The sequence below is a fragment of the Paroedura picta genome, chromosome 4, assembly GCF_049243985.1.
Source record: "Paroedura picta isolate Pp20150507F chromosome 4, Ppicta_v3.0, whole genome shotgun sequence".
NCBI lineage: Eukaryota > Metazoa > Chordata > Lepidosauria > Squamata > Gekkonidae > Paroedura > Paroedura picta.
Window position 1 is genome coordinate 144,153,807 of NC_135372.1, and position 27,180 is coordinate 144,180,986.

The 27,180-nt window shown below is 51.6% G+C and overlaps 2 protein-coding genes across 5 annotated transcripts in view; both read left to right on the forward strand.

The window, feature by feature from the left end:
* KIF3B (kinesin family member 3B) overlaps positions 1 to 18,212 on the forward strand; it is a 29,382-nt gene extending 11,170 nt beyond the window's left edge. The window contains exons 2-9 of the mRNA XM_077336065.1: positions 3,281 to 4,756; positions 6,425 to 6,526; positions 8,192 to 8,314; positions 10,852 to 10,970; positions 11,087 to 11,200; positions 12,888 to 12,993; positions 15,316 to 15,494; positions 16,991 to 18,212. Coding sequence (XP_077192180.1) covers positions 3,350 to 4,756; positions 6,425 to 6,526; positions 8,192 to 8,314; positions 10,852 to 10,970; positions 11,087 to 11,200; positions 12,888 to 12,993; positions 15,316 to 15,494; positions 16,991 to 17,084 — 2,244 coding nt within the window. The 5' untranslated portion in view covers positions 3,281 to 3,349 and the 3' untranslated portion in view covers positions 17,085 to 18,212. The remainder of the gene's footprint in view (positions 1 to 3,280; positions 4,757 to 6,424; positions 6,527 to 8,191; positions 8,315 to 10,851; positions 10,971 to 11,086; positions 11,201 to 12,887; positions 12,994 to 15,315; positions 15,495 to 16,990) is intronic.
* A 3,331-nt stretch (positions 18,213 to 21,543) lies between these two features.
* Positions 21,544 to 27,180, forward strand: part of ASXL1 (ASXL transcriptional regulator 1) — a 40,225-nt gene continuing 34,588 nt past the window's right edge. For 2 of the 4 annotated variants that reach the window (XM_077336068.1, XM_077336070.1), the window contains exon 1: positions 21,544 to 22,270. In XM_077336068.1, coding sequence (XP_077192183.1) covers positions 22,211 to 22,270 — 60 coding nt within the window. In that variant the 5' untranslated portion in view covers positions 21,544 to 22,210. The remainder of the gene's footprint in view (positions 22,271 to 27,180) is intronic. The other 2 variants (XM_077336067.1, XM_077336069.1) reach the window with 1 other exon arrangement.

Consider the following 27,180-nt stretch of genomic DNA (forward strand, 5'->3'; position numbering starts at 1 on the left):
GGAAGACCTCTGCTTGAGACCCTGGAGAGCTGCTGCCAGTCTGAATAGGCGATGCTGACCATGACGGTCCCCTTCAATACAAGGCTGCTTTGTGTGCTTTACACGTGACCCTCCCATACAGCTGCAGGATATCGAAAGGAGCCACACTCGCTTTTGGGTCCTGAGCACAGGGGTACATTTTGGCGGCCTTGGCCTCCTCCACTGCGGCTCTCTGGTGTTGGAGCTCGCTATTAAGAACGTAAAAGCCCTGCTGGATCCTTTCAGCTTCCCATCTTGCACAGTGGCCAAGCAGTTCCTCTGGAGGGCCAGCAGCAGAGCACAGAGGCTGAGTCATTCCTTGGATAGAATCATAGAATCATAGAATCATAGAGTTGGAAGGGGCCATACAGGCCATCTAGTCCAACCCCCTGCTCAACGCAGGATCAGCCCTAAGCATCCTAAAGCATCCAAGAAAAGTGTGTATCCAACCTTTGCTTGAAGACTGCCAGTGAGGGGGAGCTCACCACCTCCTTAGGCAGCCTATTCCACTGCTGAACTACTCTGACTGTGAAAATTCTTTTCCTGATATCTAGCCTATATCGTTGTACTTGAAGTTTAAACCCATTTGAATCACAGAATCACAGAATCATAGTGTTGGAAGGGGCCATACAGGCCATCTAGTCCAACCCCCTGCTCAATGCAGGATCAGCCCTAAGCATCCTAAAGCATCCAAGAAAAGTGTGTATCCAGCCTTTGCTTGAAGACTGCCAGTGAGGGGGAGCTCACCACCTCCTTAGGCAGCCTATTCCACTGCTGAACTACTCTGACTGTGAAAAACTTTTTCCTGATATCTAGCCTATATCATTGTACTTGAAGTTTAAATCCATTACTGCGTGTCCTCTCCTCTGCAGCCAACCGAAACAGAGGATGTTGTCTCCTGTCTCTGGGATTCAGGGGATTAGTGCCTCTGAACATGGAGGTTCCCCTCAGCCGCCAGGGCTAGTAGCCACTGAGACTTCTCCTCCATGAATCTATCCTGTGGCCATCACTACATGCTCCGGCAATGAATTCCACATTTCAGTATTTCCTTTTCTCTGTCCTAAACTACTGCCCAGTAGCTTTTCTCGTGTTATAGTTGCCCATCTGTAGTCCATTCTGACTCTGACTCTCCCCCAAGCATCAGTCAAAGGGGTTCAGAAAATTCAACGCACACCGATGCCTCGTTCTGTATTCTGCAGCATTGCACAAAAGATAGCCAGGGCTTTCTGCGGCATGCAGTTCTGGCTAGAGTTTCTTTGGTTTCCTAGTAACAATGAGTCATCCTGCATGTTTTAATGCTTAGTTTGCAAGACCTGACCAAGGCTCACCTCTCCACAACAACACCCAACCCCTGCATATTTGGGTAGTTTCTCAGTCTGGTCCCACAAGAGGGCAGAGAGGCTGAGGCCTTCAGAAGACCCTCAGAAGAGCCCTGCTGGGTCAGACCAGGGAGGGTCCATCTTGTCCAGACTCCCGTCTCCCCCAGGGGCCTGCCAGTTCCTCTGCAGGGCCAGCCACAGGGCAGAGAGGCCGAGGCCTTCCCCTGAGAAGACCCTCAGAAGAGCCCTGCTGGGTCAGACCAGGGAGGGTCCATCTTGTCCAGACTCCCGTCTCCCCCAGGGGCCTGCCAGTTCCTCTGCAGGGCCAGCCACAGGGCAGAGAGGCCGAGGCCTTCCCCTGAGAAGACCCTCAGAAGAGCCCTGCTGGGTCAGGCCAGGGAGGGTCCCTCCAGTCCAGCCTCCCGTCTCACCCAGGGGCCGGCCAGTTCCTCTGCAGGGCCAGCCACAGGGCAGAGAGGCCAAGCCCTTCCCCTGAGAAGACTCTCATAAGAGCCCTGCTGGGTCAGGCCAGGGAGGGTCCCTCCAGTCCAGCCTCCCGTCTCACCCAGGGGCCAGCCAGTTCCTCTGCAGGGCCAGCCACAGGGCAGAGAGGCCGAGGCCTTCCCCTGAGAAGACCCTCAGAAGAGCCCTGCTGGGTCAGGCCAGGGAGGGTCCCTCCAGTCCAGCCTCCCGTCTCACCCAGGGGCCAGCCAGTTCCTCTGCAGGGCCAGCCACAGGGCAGAGAGGCCGAGGCCTTCCCCTGAGAAGACCCTCAGAAGAGCCCTGCTGGGTCAGGCCAGGGAGGGTCCCTCCAGTCCAGCCTCCCGTCTCACCCAGGGGCCAGCCAGTTCCTCTGCAGGGCCAGCCACAGGGCAGAGAGGCCGAGGCCTTCCCCTGAGAAGACCCTCAGAAGAGCCCTGCTGGGTCAGGCCAGGGAGGGTCCCTCCAGTCCAGCCTCCCGTCTCACCCAGGGGCCAGCCAGTTCCTCTGCAGGGCCAGCCACAGGGCAGAGAGGCCGAGGCCTTCCCCTGAGAAGACCCTCAGAAGAGCCCTGCTGGGTCAGGCCAGGGAGGGTCCCTCCAGTCCAGCCTCCCGTCTCACCCAGGGGCCAGCCAGTTCCTCTGCAGGGCCAGCCACAGGGCAGAGAGGCCGAGGCCTTCCCCTGAGAAGACCCTCAGAAGAGCCCTGCTGGGTCAGGCCAGGGAGGGTCCCTCCAGTCCAGCCTCCCGTCTCACCCAGGGGCCAGCCAGTTCCTCTGCAGGGCCAGCCACAGGGCAGAGAGGCCGAGGCCTTCCCCTGAGAAGACCCTCAGAAGAGCCGTGCTGGGTCAGGCCAGGGAGGGTCCCTCCAGTCCAGCCTCCCGTCTCACCCAGGGGCCAGCCAGTTCCTCTGCAGGGCCAGCCACAGGGCAGAGAGGCCGAGGCCTTCCCCTGAGAAGACCCTCAGAAGAGCCCTGCTGGGTCAGGCCAGGGAGGGTCCCTCCAGTCCCGCCTCCCGTCTCACCCAGGGGCCAGCCAGTTCCTCTGCAGGGCCAGCCACAGGGCAGAGAGGCCGAGGCCTTCCCCTGAGAAGACCCTCAGAAGAGCCCTGCTGGGTCAGGCCAGGGAGGGTCCCTCCAGTCCAGCCTCCCGTCTCACCCAGGGGCCAGCCAGTTCCTCTGCAGGGCCAGCCACAGGGCAGTAGCCACGGACTGTCTCCCATGTTGCCAAGTATGGATCCCAGAGAATAGGGACCGTTAAATATTGTGTCCTGAAGACAAAGCATATATTTCTGTTGTCTCGTATTGCAGTTGTACCTGATTATAATGCCAAGCTTGTTGCTTTTCTCATCTTAGCTGGAATCTGAGTTTTTGTCTTCGGGGTGTAGCCGGATGTTCCATCCAGCGGGCTGTACTAGTTTGATTCTTACCAACGTGTTCAACGCTTGCCTTTGTTTCTTTCTAGGTGTGGAAGCACCCCTGGCCTTCTCAGTTTTGCCGGCTGTGGAATCGCGTCTAGCTCCTGGCCGCCATCATGTCAAAGCTCAAGAGCTCCGAGTCCGTCCGGGTGGTGGTGCGATGCCGGCCCATGAACAGCAAAGAGAAAGCCGCTTCCTACGAACAAGTCGTCGAGGTGGACGTCAAGCTGGGGCAGGTGTCGGTGAAGAACCCAAAGGGGACCTCCCACGAGCAGCCCAAGATGTTCACCTTTGACGCCGTTTACGACTGGAGCTCCAAGCAGTTCGAGCTGTACGACGAAACCTTCCGGCCTCTGGTGGACTCGGTGCTGCAGGGCTTCAACGGGACCATCTTTGCCTACGGGCAGACGGGGACGGGGAAGACGTACACCATGGAAGGCGTGCGCGGCGATCCCGAGAAAAGAGGGGTGATCCCCAACTCCTTCGACCACATCTTCACGCACATCTCCCGGTCTCAGAACCAGCAGTACCTGGTGCGGGCGTCTTATTTAGAGATCTACCAAGAGGAAATCAGAGACTTGTTATCCAAGGACCAGTCCAAGAGGCTGGAGCTGAAGGAGAGGCCGGACACGGGCGTGTACGTCAAGGACCTGTCGTCATTCGTCACAAAGAGCGTCAAAGAAATAGAACACGTCATGAACGTGGGGAACCAGAATCGTTCCGTGGGGGCGACCAACATGAACGAGCACAGCTCCCGCTCCCATGCCATTTTCGTGATTACCATCGAGTGCAGCGAGGTCGGCCTCGACGGAGAGAACCACATCCGTGTGGGGAAGCTGAACCTCGTGGATCTGGCTGGAAGCGAGCGCCAGGCAAAGACGGGAGCCCAGGGGGAGAGGCTGAAGGAAGCCACCAAGATCAACCTTTCCCTCTCGGCCCTGGGCAACGTCATCTCCGCCCTCGTGGACGGCAAAAGCACGCACATTCCCTATCGGGACTCAAAGCTCACCCGGCTGCTCCAGGACTCCTTAGGCGGTAACGCCAAGACGGTGATGGTGGCCAACATCGGCCCGGCCTCGTATAACGTCGAGGAGACCCTCACCACCCTGCGGTACGCCAACCGCGCCAAGAACATCAAGAACAAGCCCCGAGTGAACGAAGACCCCAAGGACGCCCTGCTGCGGGAGTTCCAGGAGGAGATCGCTCGGCTCAAGGCGCAGCTGGAAAAGCGGTCGGTGGGCAAGAGGAAGAAGAAGGAGAGGAGGAGGGACGGAGCGGGTGGCGTCAGTGGGGAGGAGGAAGAGGAGGAGGAGGAGGGCGAAGACGGCGAGGAGGAAGGGGGTGACAAGGACGACTACTGGAGGGAGCAGCAGGAGAAGCTGGAGATCGAGAAGAAGGCCATCCTGGAGGATCACAGCCTGGTGGCCGAGGAGAAGATGAGGCTGCTGAAGGAGAAGGAGAAGAAGATGGAAGACCTCAAGAGGGAGAAGGAGGCTGCGGAAAAGCTCAGCGCCAAAATCAGGGTAAGGGGCAGCCTTCGTTTCGGAGTGGAGGGAGGGGCAAAAGTCACCCTGCCAACTTTGCCAAATTAATCGAGAACTTGGCTGGCTGGAAAGAATGAGCCATATTCTTTCCTGCGTTGAGCAGGGGGTTGGACTAGATGGCCTGTGTGGCCCCTTCCAACTCTAGGATTCTATGATTCTATATATTGGTTGGAGGCATGAACACAGCAGCCAGCGTGGCTGCTGGTTCCTCTCATGGCCATTCTTTGCATCAGTTGATGCCTCAGAAAGCCAAAACTGAAGCAAAGCATAATTATTAACATGACCCATTGAATGATGCAGAAATTCCATAGTAGGATCCTAGTTTCAGGAAGCTGTGCACGGTAGTACAGGTCACAGTTAGGAGCCCAAAGGCTGAGATGCGGAAATTATTTTTGACTTTTTTTTACAAATATTTATCAAAGTGCTCCAGTTCAATATATTAAAAACACAGTCATGATGATTTAAAAACAACACATTTCTAACTGCCCATGGAATAGATTCAAATTGGTAGCTGTGTTGGTCTGAAGTAGCACAATAAAATCAGAGTCCAGTAGCCCCTTTAAGACCAACAAAGATTTATTCAAGGTGAGCAAGCACTCGAAAGCACCCACCTTGAATAAATCTTTGTTGGTCTTAAAGGGGCTACTGGACTCTGATTTTATTGTGCACATGGAGTAGACCAGCACAGAATGGACCAAACTTATTTTGACCCCGTGGGGTCTTCCTCAGGGGTCAAATTATTGTGAGGAATGCACTCAGGCATAAAATCCATGGGTTGGCTGGGTGGCAAAGCAAAATCCATTAGGTGCTGCTCCCACTCGTCTTCTAAGGGGGCTGATTTGGATCCCACCTTCTAAACTCTCTGCTTTCTGAGACCACCACTCTCAGCTTCTGCCCAGCTCTAAATCCAGAGTGCATTCCCACGAGGGTCAGGCCATAGAACTGTGTGAAATATTAACTGCAGTACAAGCCTATTGGCTGCATAAAAGAGCCCTCTTGAATGGAAAATGCCTTGAATTCAACCTGGAAACTTGTGGCTACCGATGTAGTGACTGCAGAACAGGTGTGTTGTAATCCAGCTTTTAGTGGTAAATTATTCTGTGTGATTCATTAGGTTTGTACTGTTTCTAGGTACATAAAAGTGTGATGATATTGCAGGCAACAAAAGACTAAGAGCACAAGGCATAAATGATAGATTAAAGAGGCTCCCAAAAATCTGCTTGGAATCTGTCATTATGTTTCAGAGGTTTTTCTTTCCTAATAGTTCTTGAGCAGACTATGAGTTCCCGTGACATTTGTCAAGTAATAGCCCACTTATGGTGACCCCATTGGGCAGAGACGGCCAAACTGCGGCCCTCCAGATGTCCATGGACTACAATTCCCAGGAGCCCCTGCCAGCAAATGCTGGCAGGGGCTCCTGGGAATTGTAGTCCATGGACATCTGGAGGGCCGCAGTTTGGCCACCCCTGACTTAGGGTTTTCAAGGCAAGACACTTCAGATGCGCCCCCCCCATAGTGTCTTCTCCTAACTCTGTATTTAATGTGGAGGGAAATGAGAGCCATGTGAAGAAAAATGAATAATGCTTAAACAAGAAACAAGTTGCTGATTTCTGTAATTCACTTCCCCCAACCTTCTCCCTCTTCCAGGCCATGGAAAGCAAGCTCCTTGTTGGTGGGAAGAATATTGTTGACCACACAAACGAGCAGCAGAAAATTTTGGAGCAGAAACGTCAGGAGATTGCTGAGCAGGTGAGAGGTGGTAGAAGGTGGTGTCAGTGCTGTTGGAGCACGTGGAGGAAGGCTTCTGCCTTTCTGCCCTGTTGGTGGCTCTCCAGAAAAATTGGCTGGCTCCTCTGAGAGTCAGGATGTTGGACTAGATGGACCTTCATTGGTCTGATCCAGCAGGGCTCTCCTAATGTTCTTATGAAGGCCTCGGTCTCTCTGCCCTGTGGCTGGCCCTGCAGAGGAACTGGTTGGCCCCTGGGTGAGACAGGAGGCTGGACTGGAGGGACCCTCCCTGGTCTGACCCAGCAGGGCTCTTCTGAGGGTCTTCTCAGGGAAAGGCCTTGGCCTCTCTGCCCTGTGGCTGGCCCTGCAGAGGAACTGGTTGGCCCCTGGGTGAGACGGGAGGCTGGACTGGAGGGACCCTCCTGACCCAGCAGGGCTCTTCTGAGGGTCTTCTCAGGGGAAGGTCTTGGCCTCTCTGCCCTGTGGCTGGCCCTGCAGAGGAACTGGCTGGCCCCTGTGTGAGATGGGAAGCTAGACTGGATGGACCCTCCCTGGTCTGACCCAACAGGGCTCTTTTGATGTTCCTATGAAGCGCTTGGCCTTCTTACCCTGTTGTTGGCCCTCCAGAAGAACTGCTTGGCCACTGTGTGAGCGAAGATGGCGGAGTGGATGGTGGAGTGGATGAAGGATCTGCATGATCAAAGTAAAAAAAAAATTCTTTGTCTGACTTCGATCATGCAGATCCTTCTGAGAGGACCACATGCAGGGCTTGAGATCAGACGATCTACTTGGTTTTCCCACACATGTTATTATGTTGAGCATTCCCTCCCCCCCTTCATTTGTACTCCACAATTCTTATAGAGACTCCAGGCAGATAAGGTTTTGTTTAGCTAGGCCGACAGTGTTGGGCCGTATCATTTTAGTGACGATCGCCTCAGAAATTCTCTGCAGCTGTTGTTTTTTGCTTTCTTCGTTCGCTTGTTTACATGTGAGATCTGTGAAATTTATTGCTCGGATACCTTGTGAGAACTAGTCCAGTAAAAATCTTACTGAGTCTTCAAGGAAGCACCAAGTGCTTAAACGTGGGCAAGGCCTTTTCACTGAATGGCATCTGATTTTTTAAAAATCTTTTTGGCTAATTTGCAATTCAGGAAAAGGAAATCTCTGTTTGAGGACTGTGCGAGGAGGTTGCAAATCAGATCGGTACTGAATTGTTCAGGACTTGGCAGTGGAAAGTACTGTGAAGTCCTGGTGGACATGGCAAAAGACGAACAGAGGTGGTGTGCCCTTGTCTGCCTCTTCAGGGCTTTCTTGGTGGTCTCCCATCCAAGTCTAGACCGGGGCCAACCCTGCTTAGCTTCTGAGATCCGATGAGATCAGGCTAGCCTGGGCCATCGAGGCGAGATGGCCGGGGTCAAGTTGTCGGTTTTCTCTTAGTATCATGACATTTGCCAGAGCCCGGGAATGATCAGAATGCTGCCAATAAGAAAATAGCGCAAAAACACTTTTCAGATTCATACCTTTAAAAAATGTGAAAAACTTGCTTAACACTTAGCTTTCCCCCCCGTAAATTAAAGGGAGGGTATCCCAACAGAGCTGGGCTGCAGGCCAAAGCGCCCTAAAGCCATAATTCCCGGGTGTTCGGAGTCGCTGGGGTGCAGTAACCTTCTCTGTGATTTCCTTCAGAAACGGCGGGAGCGAGAAATTCAGCAACAGATGGAAAGTCGGGATGAAGAGACATTAGAGCTCAAGGAGACGTACAGCTCTCTGCAGCAAGAAGTGGACATCAAAACCAAAAAACTGAAGAAGGTAAGGGCCACACGGTTGCCCGAGGCTCTTCCCCTAAGGATGTTCTACAAAGCACAGCCTGCTGGACCACAGGCGGCCCTTCCAAGTGGGGAGCCATGTTGGTCTGAAGCAGCAGGGCAAATTTAGAGTCCGTACCTTGAATAGAACTTTGTTGGTCTTAAAGGTGCCACCGGACTCTAAATTTGCTCTATGGGCGGCAGTCTTCAGCATCTCACAGGCATTTCGTTATAGATCTTTGTCCCAAGAGCTTCCATGGTATGGCTGGGGTCAGTCCGTGTTTACTTAGTTTGATTTATTAACTTTATTCATAGTCCCCCTTTCTCACCTGGACTCAGGGTGGATGACACAGCATATCAGTGCAGTCAACACAATGGGATAATTAGTAGCCAGTGCTCTAGGACTTTAGGCTGGTCCTGCATTGAGCAGGGGGTTGGACTAGATGGCCTCTATGGGTACCTCTGACTCTGTGATTAGGAGTCCTGAACCAACAGAAAGAACTGAACAAGAGCATAAGTATTCAGATGACATAGTAAGTGGTACAGAAGTTACATAATAGGAGACCACTTGGAGTAAGCATCTTTATTATTTATTTATTGTGTAAAGTAATATACAAAAAAGGATACACAGAATCCAACAATAGAAAAAGACATAATATGTGTATTACTGTCTATACACAATAATATAAAGTCAAATAAAAGTTCTTCATACATTTGGTATAATGCGGTATGGATCCTATTACTGTTAGGTGGTTCAAGAATTGGTTGACAGCTCGTACCCAAAGGGTGCCTGTAAATGGTTCAGTATCCTCTTGGAGAAGAGTGACAACTGGAGTTCCCCAGGGATCTGTCCTGGGGCCTGTGTTGTTCAACATATTTATAAATGATTTGGATGAGGGACTAGAGGGGATACCTATTAAATTTGCAGATGATCCTAAACTGGGACAGGTAGCAAACACAACAGAAGACAGAATCAGAATACAGGATGATCTTGATAGGCTCGAGAAGTGGGCTAAACGGAATAAAATAAAATTCAAATAAAGTTCTGCATTTGATAGAAAAAAACATATAGGATGGGAAAGACAGTGGATGAGCGATAGGGTGGGGAGTGTCCTGCATAGTGCAGGGGGTTGGACTAGAGGACCCAGGAGGTCCCCTCCAACTCCATGATTCTGTGACTTGTCAGCTTAGATATTCTTTATTCCAATGGACTCAGTTTTAATATTAACTTCCATTACACTCTCCAGTTGTAGTGCAGTGGCAAGCAAATTTAGCTTGTTTCGATAATTCTTCTTCAGACACTACAACAAATCATAAATCTGCTTAAAATTCACTTACAATACACATAATTATCAACCATATATTGCCCAAGACCCTCACCAGATATTTATTTATTTCAACAATTTCTAGGCCGTCTCTCTCCAAAAAGCGCTCAGGTCAGCTTACGTTAAAACTTGAAAATCTTAAAATTTCCATAAATCTTTGTATAACAGGCGCTACCCTTCATTTGATCTTACCATGTTTAAGCTCTGTCAACTAAATTAGCCAGGAGATCCTGAAATTGTTGGGCTGGCAGGGAAGAGATGGTGGGAGGTGCTTTGCCGTTGCCTGTCTCTGCGCCATGACCCTGGAATTCCTGGGAGGTCCCCCTTCCAAGGGCTGGCAAGGCCGACCCTGCTTAGCTCCCGAGATCTGACCGGGGCAGGTTTGCCTGGGCTATCCAGGTCTGGTGCAATAAGCTATAAGCAGCAGCAGAGACCTCGTCCCAATCCTTTAACCGTGCAGACCTATTCCTTGTGCAGAAAAGGCCTCTTGTATAGTTCCATCTTGCATAGTTTGTGGAAAGCCAGGAAATTGAGGGCGTTCCTGTCCCCCTTGGACAGGCTGTTCCACAAAGTGGGAGCCACAACAGAGCATGCACCTGTATTATTGTTGCTGTTGTTGTTTAATTTGTTACCCACGACTTCCAAGCAGGCTCGTGGGTTACAGATGTCCAGTTAAAACTCCCATTAAAACCGACAAGAATACTGATACCAACAACCTAGCAACATTGTGGAACCCCCCCCATCCCCAATTCCTACTACTCCTCCAGAGGGAGAAGGCAGGAGAGACAAGATACTCTAAAGTTGTAGCTAGGCACCGGGGGGGCCCATCGATCTTCCCCCCACAGCCTCAACTGTAGACCTGGCAGAAGAGCCAGGTCTACCTGGCAGAAGAGCCATTAAAACTCCATGAACATTACAAAACAGTCCTTTTCTTTGCCCATTTGCAGATGGGACCGGCAGGGTTTTCTGCCGCCTTGTGTGGAATGGTGTAGGTCAAAGTTGTGCAGAATAAGGCCACCAAGATTGTGTTGCACAACCAATAGGATTCTCTCAGGCCATCAGCAAACCGGGATCCTGCAGAGTTTCAGTTTTGCATTGGGAAGGGACAGGGTTTGGTAGGGGTGGGTGGTCACCTCTGGGCCAGCCATTATGTGAATTTGCCTTCCTGTCAAGCTTCCCTGCGAATGTCGCTCATCCTTTGCCCGTTTCCCCCCAGCTGTTTTCTAAGCTCCAGGCCGTGAAGGCTGAGATCCACGACCTGCAAGAAGAGCACATCAAAGAGCGGCAAGAACTGGAGCAAACGCAGAATGAGCTGACGCGGGAGCTGAAGCTGAAGTAGGTCTCCAGTGGCTGCGCTGGTCCCACGAAAGCCTTCAGCTCCCTCCTCTCAGCGAGGATCCAGGCAAAGAGCCACCGTGCTCACTCTCTTGCCTTCTCTCGCCTTCTCGCAGGCACCTGATCATCGAGAACTTTATTCCCCTGGAGGAGAAGAACAAGATCACAAACAGATCGTTCTTTGACGAGGAGGAGGACCAGTGGAAATTGCATCCCATCACCCGGTTGGAGTGAGTTGGACTAAGAAGTGGAATTGGTTTGGCTTTTCAGCCCAGCCCACCCCGCAAAGGCTCGGCATCTGTTCACTCCCGAGGGGTCTCACTTGGGGTTTCATTTTATTCATGGTCCCAGCATTCTCTCCAAGGGGGACCCAAAGTGGCAGACCTCCTTCTACTTTTCTTTCCTTTTTCCCTTACAACAGCCCTGTGAGGCAGGGAAGGCCGAGAGTGTGTGACTGGCTCAAGGTCCCTAGCAGGCTTCCATTGCCGAAATGGGGATTTGAATGTGGGTCTCCCTGACGCTCTTGACTGCTCCATCCCATTGGCTCTCTGTAATTGACAGATGGGATTTACTGCAATCAGCACACTAAACCCGCACTGGCCCTCTGTAATTAACATGTGGAATTCACAGCCGCAGGAAGTGGTGGCGGCTACAAGCATAGCTTCCAGAGGGGATTGGGGGAACATGAGTGGCTCTTAGCCACCAGGGATAGAGGGAAGACTGTGACTGGGGCAGGGATGCTCTTTCCTGGTACTTGAGGGGCTTCTGGAGTTCTGGCCTCACTCACGATGGCCCCTGGATTTTGGCCCCTGAGTGTCAGACTGGATGGGCCATCAGCTTGATCGAACAGGGCTTCTCATGTTGTTATATGGAGCAGAGGCCCATGAGTGGCTCTTAGCCACGAGGCATAGAAGGAACACTCTGAGCCATGGAACTGCTGCCTCGGAAGGTGAGCCTGACATTACCTGTTTGGGCTTTGGAGTCCAGTTGGATTATGTGCCTCCACTCACACTTGTGTTGCCTGCTAACTGATTGTAGAAATGCTCTGATGCCAGGTCTTTCCTTCCTAAGTGAAGGAATTGACATTAGAAAAAAAGAGCAGATACGTTACATTTACATTTAACAGCACTGAACTTTTCACAGCCAACTCCAGCCAACACCATCCTGAATAATTTGGTGTCATCCGCAAACTTGGCCAGTGTACATTTATGAATAAATTAAATAGCTCCAGCCCCCATACCGATCCTTGTGGGACCCCACTCCTTCCTTCCTTCCTTCCTTCCTTCCTTCCTTCCTTCCTTCCTTCTTCCTTCCTTCTCCCTGTGCCTGTTTCTCCTTCCTTCCTTCCTTCCTTCCTTCCTCCCTCCCTCCCTCCCTCCCTCCCTCCTTCCTTCTTCCTTCTCCCTGTGCCTGTTTCTCCTTCCTTCCTTCCTTCCTTCCTTCCTTCCTTCCTTCCTTCCTTCCTTCCTTCCTTCCTTCCTTCCTTCCTTCCTTCCTTCCTTCCTTCCTTCCTTCCTTCCTTCCTTCCTTCCTTCCTCCCTCCCTCCCTTCCTTTCTTCCTCCCTCCCCTCCCTCCCTTCCTCCCTCCCTCCCTCCTTCCTCCCTCCTTCCTCCCTCCGTCCCTCCCTCCCTCCCTCCCTCCCTCCCTCCCTCTCCTTCCCTCCTTCCTTCCTTCCCTCCGTTGGGAGAACTGTCTGTTGATTCCTACTTTTTGCTCCCTTCCTTTCAACCAGTTTTTAATCCACAAGAGCCACGATGGCTAAGTTTCCTCGGGACTAGCCTTGGAGAGGTATCCCCAGGTATATGATCCCTTCTGGGGGGTCACTGTTGTCTACCTGCTTGTTCACTTGCTCAGAGAGCTCCAGAAAGCTGGGGAGGCAGGGCACCGTGGGCTTGACGTGGTCTCTCTCCTGCCAGGAATCAACAAATGATGAAGAGGCCAGTGTCAGCAGTGGGGTACAAGAGACCTCTCAGCCAGCACGCGAGGATGTTCATGATGGTCCGCCCAGAGGCCCGCTACAGGGTAAGGTCCAGCTCAGAAGCATTTTGAGAGTGTCTAAACGGATTTTCATGTATTTTGTTAATTCGTTTCCTACCTTTCTGTTCAGTGGGGACCCAGAGTAGCTTACAACGTTCCTCTCTCTTCTGTCTTTCTCTTCGCAACGGCCTTGGAAGGTAGGTTAGGCTGACAGTGTGCGATTAGCCCAAGGTCACACATAAGCTCCTGCCTCAAGGTAGGGATTAATTGCTCTAACCACTTTTTATTTTATAGGGGGACAAAGAAAGAGCCTCTGAGGAAAGAAGAGCCACTTACAGTCAGAAACGCAAACAATATTATTTATTACTTATCGCATGGTAGAGTTACATGCAGGAAGCAGCGAACGCAACGGTTATGCAGACTGACCGGGCAGTTCCCCTAAATAGCCCTATCTGAAATTTTAGTTCACTCAATTGCAGCCTGGGAGGGTACGACGAGCTCTATCACATCTGCCCGGAAAGCACGACATTCATATTCCTGGGACAAATAGAAAATAGTTGGGTGGGCTGCACCACACTCATATTCCGGATCTGGTATACTAGGTCAGCTAGACAGTAGCATATTCCTGTGTCATCTGATGGGTGCGTACACTCCTTATAGGAATGGTGAAACTGGTCCCTGTAACAATCTGCTCTGCCCTGTTTTTAGTTTTTTGTACTGAACTGGGATCTCAAAAGGACTGAGAAGCACACAGTACTTTCAAGCCACTGGTTCCTCAGGGCATTCTTACTGATGGCCTGGTGGGAAAGAAAAAGATGGCAACCTTCTGATTGATCATATAGATCAGTGGTCCCCAACCTTTATTAGGCTGGGGACCGGCAGGGCATCGGGCCGCGCCCGCGGGGACCGCGCCCACGTTTCGGGCCACGCCCGCGAGCCGCACCCGCGGATCGGGCCGCGCGGGCACGGCCTGCACGGGTGCGGCCCGGCCCTGATTCCCTCTCCCCGCCCTCCCACAGTAAGTAGCTTCCCGGGCCGCAAGCTTGCGGCCTGGGAAGTTTTTTACTGCGGGGGGGGGGGGGAGAGGGAGCCGTGGCCCGGCGCCATGGCCTTTGCGGGCCGGCGCCGGGCTGCGGCCCGCAGGTTGGGGACCACTGATATAGATGTTAGGGATGGGCTATAATTGTACATCCTGTCCTGATTCAAGTCTTTGGTTCTGACCAGGCAGAGAAAACGGCCTGTTACCAATAAGCTCTCTCACAAGACCAACATTTATGCTATAGCTGGGAGAGTCCTTCTCAAGGCTAAAGAAATGGGAGAAGAGTGTGTCACTACTGTTTATGTAAAAAGATTCGGGCCGAGAGAGGCCAGATATTAAGAAAAAGTTGGTTCTTATATGCCGCTTTTCTCTACCCGAAGGAGTCTCAAAGCAGCTTACATTCACCTTCCCTTTCCTCTCCCCACCCTATGGGAGGTGAGGCTGCGAGGGCCCTGAGATTACTGAAGAAGAGTTGGTTCTTATATGCCACTTTTCTCTCCCTGAAGGAGTACCAAAGTGGCTTCCAGTCACCTTCCCTTTCGTCTCCCAAAACAGACACCCTGTGAAGTGGGTGAGGCTGAGAGAGCCCTGATATCACTGCTCGGTCAGAATGGTTTTATCAATGCCGTGGCAAGCCCACGGTCACTCAGCTGGCCAGATTAGAAGTCCGCACTCCAGTTTGGTGTAGTGGTTAGGAGTGCGGACTTCTAATCTGGCATGCTGGGTTCAATTCTGCGCTCCCCCACATGCAACCAGCTGGGTGACCTTGGGCTTGCCACGGCACTGAGAAAACTGTTCTGACCGAGCAGTGATATCAGGGCTCTCTCAGCCTCACCCACCTCACAGGGTGTCTGTTGTGGGGAGAGGAATGGGAAGGCGACTGTAAGCTGCTTTGAGCCTCCTTCGGGCAGGGAAAAGTGGCATATAAGAACCAACTCTTCTTCTTCTTCCTAACCACTACACCAAGCTGGCTAGTAGAATATGAACAGGCTTTGGCAGTCATGCAGACCTGCTGTTTTAAATGGGGCAGAATATCAAGTCTCAAATGTTACTGTCATGCAACTCACCCAACTATCTTCCACCTGTCCCAGGAATGTGAGCGTCGTGCTTTCCAGAGAGATGTGGAAGAACTCTTTGTACTCTCCCCGGCTGCAGTTGAATGGATTGAAAATGTAGATGCGAGTATTTAGGCAGATTGCCCAGTCGGCCTGCAGAACAGTTACACCTACTTCGCTACGTCCTTTATATTATGATATATATGTTTGCTCTGTGTAACAATACTGTGGCAGGTAATAAACTCGCACGTCTGTCTGGCTGCTCTTCCTTAGGCAGAAAACATTGTCCTCCTGGAGCTGGATATGCCCAGCCGGACGACGAGGGACTACGAAGGCCCCACGATTGCCCCCAAGGTCCAGGCGGCTCTGGAAGCAGCCTTGCAAGACGAAGACGAGATTCAAGTGGACGCCTCCACGTTTGAGAGCACCTCGAACAAGAAGTCCAAATCCAGGTGAGCTCTGATCTGGGGGGGAGGAGGCTCTTTGGGAGACCAAGATCTCCCCAGTCATGTTCAGCTGTACAGCCCAGATCTGAACCACTGAAATTGGGAGGTTGTCTCCACAGAGAAGCTGTTGTCTGGTGGAACTGCATCCTTTCCTGAAGCCCTGAGGACACGGTAGAAAATATGGGAGGCTTGGCAGTGGTTAGAATCACAGAATCTGAGAGTTGGAAGGGACCTCTTGAGTCATCTAGTCCAACCCCCTGCACTGTGCAGGACACTCACCACCCTCTCACTCATCCACTGTCACCTGCCACCCCCTTGAACCTTCACAAAATCAGCCTCTCCGGCTACCCAGCCTCTGTTTTGAAATCTCCAAAGATGGGGAACCCACCACCTCCCGAGGAAGCATGTTCCACTGAGAAACTGTTTTTTTCTACCTAATTGCAGAACTTTAGATTTGTCCCTATTGAATATCATTTTATTAAGTTTAGCCCACTTCTCCAGCCTATCAAGAACATCCTGTATTCTGATTCTGTCTCTGGTTGTGTTTGCTACCCCTCCCAGTTTAGTATCGTCTGCAAATTTAATAAGTACCCCCTCTAATTCCTCATCTGAATCATTTATAAATATGCTGAACAACACAGGCCCCAGGACAGATCCCTGGGGAACTCCACTTGTCACTCTTCTCTAAGAAGATGCTGAACCATTAACAAGTACCCTCTGGGTACGATCTGTTAACCAGTTACCGATCCACCCGACAGAATTAGGATCCAAAGTCCCTTCAGCAGCGGAGCTGATGGAAGCCAAAAGGGGTGAAAATTTTGGGGAGAAGGATGGCTGCCCTTCCCTTTTCCATTGCTCTCTTTTAGAATTATAGAATCCTAGAGTTGGAAGGGACCCCCTGGGTCATCCAGTCCAACCCCCTGCACTATGCAGGACACTCACAACCCTCTCGCTCCTGCACTGTCACCTGCCACCCCCTTGAGCCTTCACAGAATCAGCCTCTCCAGCCAGGATAGCCAAAGTCCACCTACTATACATGAGGCTGCCTTATACTGAACGAGGCCACTGGTCTCCAGGGTCTCAGGCAGAGTTTCTTCACCACACCTCTTCTTGAGTTCTTTTAACTGGAGGTGCTGCCGGGGATTGAACTGGGGACCTCCTGCCTGCCAAGATAAAAGCACTTGAAATATCGGAGAGGGTTTGGTCTCCCTCGATGGCACCTGCACTTTGTTGTGAAAATTCACACAGGTTTTAAAACTAGACTGGGCTAGACTCGGGCAGGATAAATGTGGCTGCCTGCATTTGCTGTTAGTGTACATTCCTCCTCCACACGTGGCTCCCCGGGGATGAGGCCTGTCTCCTCAAAGCCGAGCAGATTGTTACGTCTCATTTCGTTGTGCAGAGCGCTGTGTAGCCTCTTTGTTCGCCCTCCCAACAACCCTGTGAAGTTTTCCTAACCGTTCTGCTTCCTGTGAATGATACATCTCCTTTTGTCTTTCCAGGCCTAAAACAGGAAGGAAGTCCGGCAGCTCTTCCTCCTCCACCTCCCCTGGGTCGCAGCTGTACCCGCAGTCTCGGGGGTTGGTCCCCAAGTAAAACCAGCCGTGCCTGGTCGGCTTGCCCTTTGAGAGCTCGGGGCAAGAGCAAGCCCGCGGAGGGGACCGGTGACCCCTTGTGCCTCTCGAGAAGCAGCAGCGGCCGTCCCGGGGCAGCAGGACTGATTTGTGTCCGGCCGGTGGACTGACCTTCCCCGCGCGACGGAGTCTGATTGCTGGTGGCTCCATAAGGGGAAAGAGACTGTAGTTAGGAAATCAGAAATGCATGACGTCCATTAGTGTGTGTTAGAAGCAGCAGGAAGCAAGGAAGAAGCCCTTGCCGTGTTCCCACCTCTCCTTTGGCTCTCCGGCCCCTTGGGGCGAAGGGGCGGGGGAGGTGGAGTCAAAAGTCATCTCAGAAGAACCAAACTCTCCGGGACTTCATGACGCCAGACATCGAGGAAGGCTGAGGAATGACGGAGGGCTTCTTCAGCCACGGCGAACGGTGCCTTTCCTTTCTCTGGTTTGGAAGACTGGCATCTTTTCATTCGGGGCGGGTGGGGGGGGGGGGGCGGGGGAGGGAGAGGCCAAATCCACATGTATCCTGCAACTTAGTTAGACGTGTTTCCTTCTTTAGAAATGCAGACCAAAGGAGGTTTGAAAGCCTCCCTGGCCCTCCTGTGCAACAGAAGCAATAGATATTTGACGAATCCTTTGCCTGTTTACAAGGATTGGGGAAAAGTTCTTCTCGGCAGGGCTCCTGCCGACTTCAGCTCTGTCCTTGTTCCATGCTGCCAGCTCTGTGCTAGCTCCCTCCCTAAACCCCGTCCCCCTTCCTCCGTAGACCTTACCCTTTGGGCATAGCATGCCCATTACTCTCTCTGTCTTCCATTCCCCGCGTGACTTCTGGTTCTGCTCTCCTGCACCCCAAGGACAGAAGTCCAAGTCTTACCTGGTGGTGCTATGCCCTGCAAAGCCCAGAATGTCCCTCGGGGATCAGAGTAAAACAAGGAGGCCAGAGTCCCTCCTCCTCCTCCTCCTCAGCTTCCTGTTTCCTGGTCCCAAGCTCCCCCCCCCCCAAGAGGCTGGGATTTTAGCAGAACCCGAGGGGAAAGGGTTGGCCAGGTCCAGCTGTGAAGCTTTTATTAAGAGCTGCAGGGAGATTCTCTGTTGCTTGCTTCCCCCCCCCCCCCAAAAAGGTGCCCTGAGAGTAGAGCAAGCTACTGAGCAGTGCATGGGAAGCAATGCTGCTGAAGTGGGCAGGGGTCCGAAGGACCCGGGAGACGCCCCTTCCTCTGCGTGTCATTTCGCGGTTCAGTTTGTAAGTTTTAAAACCGATGTATATTGAGGATTCCGTTGTTAATATTTTTCTTTCCTTTTCTAAAGGGGATTCGTTTCTTGACCTTTACGGTTTGTACTGTGAATATCGTCCCCAGCCTCCTCTCTGAATGTTTTAATTCGCCTCTCCCCAGGCTCTGTGGCAGGGTGAGCGTGTGCACGGGGCGGAACGTGACTTTGGGCTTTCAGGAATCCTCTGCAAAGTGTACGGCCCTTGACTTGGGTTCTCATTGAGAGGACCCTTGAGCAACCCGCCTGCCGGGGTAAGCAGATCTCCGTGGCCAAACCAGTGAGGAAAGGCTATGGCTTCATGAGTGCTGATAAGGCACGGCAGCTTTTGGCCTCCAGAGTGGAGTCCTGGAACTGGGACCGGCTTCCCACTCCTCTGGTGGAGGAAGGGACTCTCTGCTGCTCTGCCGGCCTTTGTCGTGCGCTCTTTCCCTAGCTGTGAGCCTGTCAGTCCTGCCCACATCCTTTCGGTCCTTCCCCCCCAGTCTTTAACCCCCTTGACTTTTCAAAAGAAAAGCATTGTACAGCTGGAGTATTCTGCTGTTGTGGTTGTGAACCCAAAGGTGGCTTTGTTGACAAGGTGCAGCTGTGTATCTGTGGCCGTCGGCCGCCTTGGACATATGTGCTTAGAACCATCCCTGGAATTCCTTGGGAGATGCTTATTGGTATGCAGAGGGAAGGCAGATGGGTCCTTTGTGGACACCTGCAAGTCTGCTAGGAATGGCTGCTCCATGAGGAAGCAGGAGAGGCGATGATAGCTCATGGTTTCTTCAATGCTGTGTCTATCATTTGAAGGGGCGGGTCAAAGCGAGGTGTGGCTAGATTTACACTACTTCACCGTAGGAGGTGCAGGAACTCGTATTAAGGAGCTTCCTGTAAAAGCTGCCATGCCTGCAGATTTATGCCAACAGGGTGATAAATCCAGATTTACGCAGTTCCCCTAAGGCCATGGTGGCCAAACTGTGGCTCTCCAGACGTCCACAAAATTTGTAGTCTGTGGACATCTGGAGAGCCACAGCTTGGCCACGCCCGCTCTGAGGTCTGGGACAGGGCAGATAGCTTGACTGAGGCCTACGAAGGACCGTGTGCAGACGAGCCAATCACCCTTTGCGTCTTCATGACTGGATCTCCCAAGATCCATTCTGAGATTCAGGACCAAAATGCCACTGATCCAATCGGCAACACAAGCACTTTCTTTCAAAAGCCTGACGGACTTTTGGGTGGAACTCTGTTCTGGCCATGATCGCATCCTGTACCTCTCCCTGCCAACCTTTACAGGGCAGCGGAATGATACAGAGAGCAGCTTCTGCATTTTGAGCTGGTCCTCAGTGGACATAGGTGTGCTCAGAAAAGCCATTGGTTTTTTTTTCTTAAATCTCTGCAAGTTTTTCCTTCTCTGTGGGCTAAATGTTTTATCCTAGACTTTAGAAAGGGCCTGCAAATCTCATGGCTGTGTTCCTCCCCCTGAAGGCAGACGTAGAAGAAAAAGAAATGTGAAAGCCACAGCCGTGGCTTTGCAAAGTACTGGTCCAATGTGTGGTACTCGGCTGCTTTGAGCTGTTTCCCATTTGCTCCATTTCTAAAGACTGGGTGGCCAGCTGTCTGTCGCTTGGTGCTACATCTCTCAGGCCTCACCTGCAGGCCTCATCGCGATGGATAAGAGCTGTGCAGAAGCACAGTAATGGAAGTAGTACATGCTGGAGGGGGGGGGGGGGTACCTGATAGGCAGTGCACAGTGGGGACATACCTGGCAAGTGACATCCAGTGGGTATCAGTCTTCAGACTGGTCCCACAGGTTTGCAGGAGGATCTCAGCCACCACTGACTTTCTCATGACCCTCGGTCATTTCTCTCCGTAGATTTTACAGCATGGTTCTGTTATCATCTCTCTCTAGGAATATAAAAGTGCTCCTAAAGATGTGTAATAAAAGCAGTCGGGTTTATTGTATCTAAAATACTACTACTACTATTACGAAGAATAAAGCCTCTCTTTTCCCTTTGTGTTTACTTCCGTTTCTGCAAAGGGCAATTCAGATTCACGGGTGTTTAGAGGAGCCATGTATTTGCTGCTAGATTTTATCTCGGTCCGTTTTTCTAATCTGCCCTGAGTTCTTGATGGTTTGCCGACTGGCTTCCTGTCGGCCCCTTTTACCTCCTGGCTTTTAACCAGGGTATTAAAAATGCACAGACGAATCAAAAGGAAATCAGCTTCTGTATTTTGTGTTGTTGTGGGGGGGGGTGTTGTTTTTTGGATGGGGAGAGGTATTGAGGACTATTCTGTTTCTTGAAATGGTGGGCAGCATTGTTGGCCTCAAGACGAGCCAGGCCCAGTCTGAGTTTCTAGCACTGTGTCCTGCCCCCCCCCCCCCATTTTTCTCCAGGCCCAATTCACACTTGAGTGGCACATCCTTCTCCCAATTAGAAAGTGGCTTGAGGCAGGACGTGGGAGGAGAAACAACACCCTGGCTTGCCTTCCTTTTGAAAACATAGTATAGGGATTGTTTTGGAAACCTCTCCAGCACCGAGGAGTTGGTTTTTATACTCCACTTTTCTCCACCCCTGAGGAGTCTCAAAGCAGCTCACAGTTGCCTTCCCTTCCTCTCCTCACAACAGATGCCCTGTGAGGTAGGTAGGGCTGAGAGAGCTCTGAGAGAACTGCTCCGAGACCAGCTCTAACAGGACTGTTACTGTCACCCAGCTGGTTGCCTATGGAGGAGGAGGGACTCAATCCCAGCTCTCCAGATTAGAGTGCATGCACTCGACATCTCCCACCTGGAATAAACCTTGGTTGGTTTTTAAGGTGCACTCTGTGCATGCACTGAAAAGCTCCCGCCTCGAATAAGTCTCGGCCTTAAAGGGGCTCCTGGGCTCTGATTTTCTTCCTCTCTGGAATCCCTCGCCCTTTTTCCTGGCGCTGCCGGAAGGCGCCTCAAAGGGCCCGCGGAACTCCCCCCACCCCTGCGAGGCAGAGACGTCAGAAGCCTCCCGGCCAATGGCGACGCGGCGGCGGCAGGACCCGGATGAGGCAGCTCCCCACCCCGCCACGGCCGAGCGCAGCGCTGGAAGCGACGCGGCGCGGCCCATCATGCACCGCGGCGCCCTCCCCTCGCAGCCGACCGCCAGCGCTCGCCCGCCTGGGAGGCCCGCTCTCGCAGCGCCCGCGGCATTCTGGGAGTTGTGGTGCCGGCCTTCGACCTCTGCCTCGGCGCGGGCGGCTCTCCTCCCTCGCGCAGACTACAACTCCCGTCGGCGCCCCGCGGTTTGTTTTCGTGCGAGCGCACGCGAGGGCAGGCGCTCCCTCCCTTCCCCCCGTCGGCCTGTTGTGTTCGTCAGGGATTGTCCCTCGGCAGCCACCGTCGGGAGGGGGGGAAACACACACACACACACTCACACTCTCCCTCATACACACTCACACACACACACACCCCAGCGCGCGCGCGCCTCCGTCCCGGCCTTCCTCCGTCTCTCTCTCTCGCCGCCCGCCTCGCTCGCGCCGCCCCCCCCCCGCCCTTCCTCGCGCTCCCCCCTCCTCCTCCTCTTTCCCGCCCACCCCTTCGCGGACCTTTGACCCCCGTTGTTATGTCGGCCCTCAACCGCCGCCGCCGCATTCCTTAGCGCGCGTGCGCCCTCCGCCGCCCTCCCCCCCCCGCTTTCTTCTCGTCGCGCGCTTCCAGACCCTCCCCCCCGCCAGCCCGCACCGGCCTTGCCTCAGGCGCGCGCCCACGCCCGCCCAGTAACGGTCGCCCGCGCGCGCCTCCGCCGCCCGCCCGCCTGCCTGCCGCGCGCCCCCGGCTCCCCCTCCCCCCCCCTCCGGAGAGAGCCGTTCGTCGCCCGCCCGCCCATGAAGGAGATGAAGCAGCGGAGGAAGAAGGAGCGCACGTGGGCCGAGGCCGCCCGCCTGGTGAGCCCGGGGAGCGGAGGGGAGGGGGCTAGCACAGGGGAGGCAGGGGTCCTTCGCATCCCCTCTGGCGGACAGCCTCGCCCCCCAAAGGCACTGGCTGGACACAGACTTAGGCTGGCCCTGCATGGAGCAGGGGGTGGGCTAGATGGCCTCGAGGGCCCCTTCCCGTTCTGGGAGTCTGGGTTCCATGCACGTGAAGCCGCCTTCTGACCCCCCTATCTAATCAGGCTGTCAGTGGCCGTCCCAGGTCTCAGGAGAAGGGCCTCTACCTCACCTGCTGCCTGGTCTTTTTGTCTGAAGAAAAACTGGGTTTTGTTTTGTATCCTGCTTTTTTACTACCCAAAGGAGTCTCAAAGCAATTTACAATCACCTTCCCTTCCTCTTCCCGCAACAGACACCCCGTGGAGTAGGTAAGGCTGAGAGAGCTCTGCTAGAACTGCGCTGTGAGAACAGCTCAAACAGGACTGACTAGTCAAGGGTCATCCAGCTGGCTGTATGTGGAGGAGTGAGAAATCAAACTCGGTTCTCCAGATTAAAGAACACTACTTTTAACCACTTCACCAAGATGGCTCTAACTGGAGATGCCGAGGATTGAACTCAGGACCTTCTGTTTGTCAAGCAGAGGCTGTGCTAATTTTCACAAAATGCACATACTGCTGAATCAGACCCTCAGTCCACCAAAGTCAGTGCTGCCCATTCAGACTGGCAGTGGTTCTCCATGGTCTCAGGTGGAGGTCCTTCACTTCCTCTGCTTTTGAGAGTCAAAGCTCTCTTTGTCAGAAATCTCATTTTGATTCTCGAAAACCCATACCTCAAAAAACCTTGTTGGCCCCTCAGGTATTGCTGGACTCTGTTCTACTGCAGACCAACCCGCTGAAATTATCTCATTATAGATGCTATTTTTTTGCCCTTAAGTATTTCTTAACCTGATTATATTTTGTATTAGAATTAAGTTTTAGTCCCGTGGCACCTTTAAGACCAACCAAGTTTATTCTGGGTATAACCTTTCAGAAGTGTGCATGCACATGAAAGCTTATACCCAGAATTAAAGGGTTGCCACTGGACTAAAACTTTGTTCTCCTGCTCCAGACCAACATGGCTACTCACCTGAATCTATGTATTGCCTTGTACCTCTGTTACCTGAGTTCCTTCTTTGCAGCACCCTTTCCACCTTCTGACTTGTACATAAGGACTCCTGGCTCTCTCTTGTTGTGACTTGTATTTGTCAACCAGAGCTTTGATTCTTATACCCTGAAAATCACTAAGGTACTACTGGAGTCAAATCTAGCTTTTCTGCTGCAGATCAACGCAGCTGCCCTCTTCTATGGAAGTGTGGAGATGAGGCAACAGAAGGTCCTTTCTGGGCAAAGTGGGGAGGTATTGCTTGACTGGCCTCCCCCAGCAGGGAACCAGAATGGGTGTCTTGTACAACCCGTTAGTAGGAGCACAGTGCAGAGGATTCATACATTTATTTGTTAAAACCTTTATCCGCTGCTTTTCTTTGTGGTAAAGGTGGCTTTTTTAAACTTTTAACTTTTGGAAACAAACCAACATCGGTGTGTCTGGCTAGTTTACCTCCTATCCTTTCCCCAAGGGAAGGATGTAGTAACTTTATCCCATTTAGGCTGCACAACAGTCCGTTGAGGTACACAGAGAAGGCATGATGTCTGCTTCCAGGGATAGTGTGGGATTCTCAGGAGTGGTTCTGCAGGAGTGATTCAGCAGAAGGCGGCTCCACGTGCACAGAAACTAGACTAAAATGCCACCAGGAAGGCACTTTAACCACAGTGCCATACTGGTTCTCATGCTTAGGCCCTCAGTCTTTTGCGTGTGTGTGTTGGTTTTTTGCTAGGAGCTGCTAGGCATTTCTCTGATGTGGGAGGGAAAGAGGGATGCTTTTGCAGAATAAACTCAAAGTGTCTTCAGCAAAATTCTTGAATTGGTAGAGCAAAACTTGGAAAGGCCTGTTAAGACACCAGTTGTGGAAGGACATTTGTTTCCCAGAGAAATTACAAGGAAGACTTCTAATCAACTTCTCTGTACTTGAGACTGTCAGACAGAGGGAATTCCAGAGCTGCAGCTATCTGTGGCGCTGGACAGATTTAGTATTCTTCACACTGAAGGCTTCATTTCCCATGTTGGAAAAGGGAGTTCTCTGCATCTTTGGAGATTTGTGGAAATGGGAGTCCTTTCTATGTCACCAAGTAAATTTCCACAATCCCAGGCCACTAACCCTAGCCTAATGTCTCCCCTATTTCTAATCATTCTTGTATCGCTTTAAAAGCACCATTGGATTGAATGCTGGTGCCTGTATAGAAAGCAAATGTTTTAAGAAATTATTTCATCCACTGCCCCTGGATGGTGTAAAGTAAACAGCGACAAGAACTTCATGCACATATATGTTTGTGCCAAAACCTGTTCTGATGAGAAACGATAAATAAGTTTTGCATTTTTCATTGAAAGAGACGGCAATAAAATAATTGCTTAGAAATGCTCAGCAATATAGTGAAATTTCAAGATGCCATAGTGACCTGGGATTTGTCAAGCCCTTTGTTCAGATTCAGTTCATACATTAGAGCCAGTGTGGTACAGTGGTTAAGTCTCTGTCTCCATTCTGTCAGGGAAACTCGCTGGGTGATTTGGGGCCAATCATATATTCTGAGCTTAACCTACCTCAAGGGTTGTTGTGAGGACAAAGTGGACGTGAGGGGAACAGTGTAGACTTCTTTGGGAGAAAAGTGGAATATAAATGAATACAAATGAGGATTACTCATTATTGACAGTTTATTCAGGGTGGCTTATCCATTCTAGCGCGTATAAGGAATTAACGTCTTTTTTAAGGTGGAAGAAGTATTTTGAAAGGAAGCAGGAAGTGAGTTCTGCATTCTTGTGCCTCAAACCAGGCAGCTGTGAGGTGAAGATAAACAGATTGTAAAGCAACAACAAAGAGAGAGAGGCGTGCCCTCTGTTTATTAGGATGCATGTGTACAAATGTATGTTTCCATTTGCGGTGGTGAGTGAGAAGGCGTTCTCCCTGAATAAGCTGCCAACAGTTGGTAGGCGTTGATTAGATTTCTCAATATCTGTTCTTAAAATATCTCCCCTCAAGGTACTGATGGAATTTACCTACTTTGTCAGAGGCTTGGGGATTAGTTTTGTGGGCTGTGCAAAGTGGTGTAATAGCCTTTCACTCCCAAGGAAAAAGCCATCTATTGAAATGTACTAAGAATCTGAAGATTCTCTGTTTTTATTTATCACTGCTTGAGGTTTCCTACTCTGAAAACCGTTTGCTGTGAAACTTGCAGGAGGGTTCACCCTGTGATGTGAATCCTGTAAGCTGAACAGGAGGCCTGTCTTTTTGGACTGCAGGTCTCTTTCAAACAGCAGAAGCTAACCCTGCTCTCCCACATGTTCCTGCGATGTTTTAAAAATAAGTACGAGGAGGAATATGGAGAGACGAGAAGTGTCTAGGTTGACTTGGGGGATATATTCCCCAACTGGGTGAGCTCATCCCTTTCTGCCAAACTTTTAACGTTTCCCAGCTCATGCAGAGTAGAGCTGTTACAGATTGTGGTTTCAGCTTCTTGCAGGTGTTGGGTTCTACAGCTGTATGCTGTTACTGCTTCTTCCAGACGTTGGGTTCAGGAAGTAATATTACTCTTCCATTTTTTAAAAAAAATTCCCTGGGGGCCTTGCAGATTGCATATCAATTTTAACTGGATACTTCCCCTCCACCTCTATGTTTGTATGGAATTTTTTAAGCGGATCTCTTTCTTTCTGAACTGTGTGTGCATAGATTCACCAGCTAACGTGGGGGTATGTACTCATTTAGTCTGCATATCGCAATATAGGTTGTTTTTTCTGGTCTACCCTGGCCCATACACCAGGTGACCACCCTGCCAAGAAGAATATATGCAGTTCAGCCACTAACTCTCCCTCCACAGATATCCGCAGTGAAGTGAGGGATCTCCCTCAATTTTTTTCTGGGAACAGCGGGAGGGGGGGGGGTGTCTCATTGTCAGGTCCAAGAGACTTCCTCCCCATCCCTGTCCTCTGGTTACACAAAGAATGGCGGAGGACACACGTCATTTCTTCTGCCTTTGCAGAAAGTTGGAAACAGCTTGGCTCCACCTCATGGCTTCCAGTCTTTCCTCTTGCTGGTTCAAAGTGATTCTGGCTTTGTGCCAAGCGTCAGGGAAGCCGAAAGCAAGAAGAGATTCTCATGTTGCTTTTTGAGAAGTGGTGGAAATGCGAGATGAGCCTCCACCCTTCCCCAAGCTCTCAGCCTGAGCTGGAGGATGGCACAGTGGCAGCTACAAATAATTTATTTGCTCCCGTGGTCAAATAAAAATGGGACATTTATTGGATCTGCTTGCATAAGTACCACAGTTTGATTATAGAAGCAGGGAATACATAGAATTGCGCGTTGGGTGTTTGCAATGAGCTCTTTCTCTTTGCAGTGTATGGGAAGCAATGTGGTGTCGTGGATCATATAGCTAGATGGAGAGGCCGGGGTTCAAATTTCCACTCACCCATGAAGTATGCTGGTTGTTTCACTTCCTCGCACCGACGTACCTCCACCTGGCATTCTTTTGAGGATATTGGGGCAATCCCATTTGTTCTGCCTTGGGTTATTTGAAGGAAGGTTGGGATGCAAATGTGAGATAAATTCTGAATATGTGTCTTCACGGTCTTTAGAAGAAGAATAAGAGTTGGTTCTTATATGCTGCTTTTCTCTACCCAAAGGAGCCTCAAAGCAGCTTACAGTCGCCTTCCCTTTCCTCTCCCCACAACCGACACCCTGTGGGGTGGGTGAGGCTGAGAGAGCCCTGAGATTCCTGCTAAGTCAGAACAGCTTTATCAGTGCCATGGCGAGACCAAGGTCACCCAACTGGTTGCATGTGCGGGAG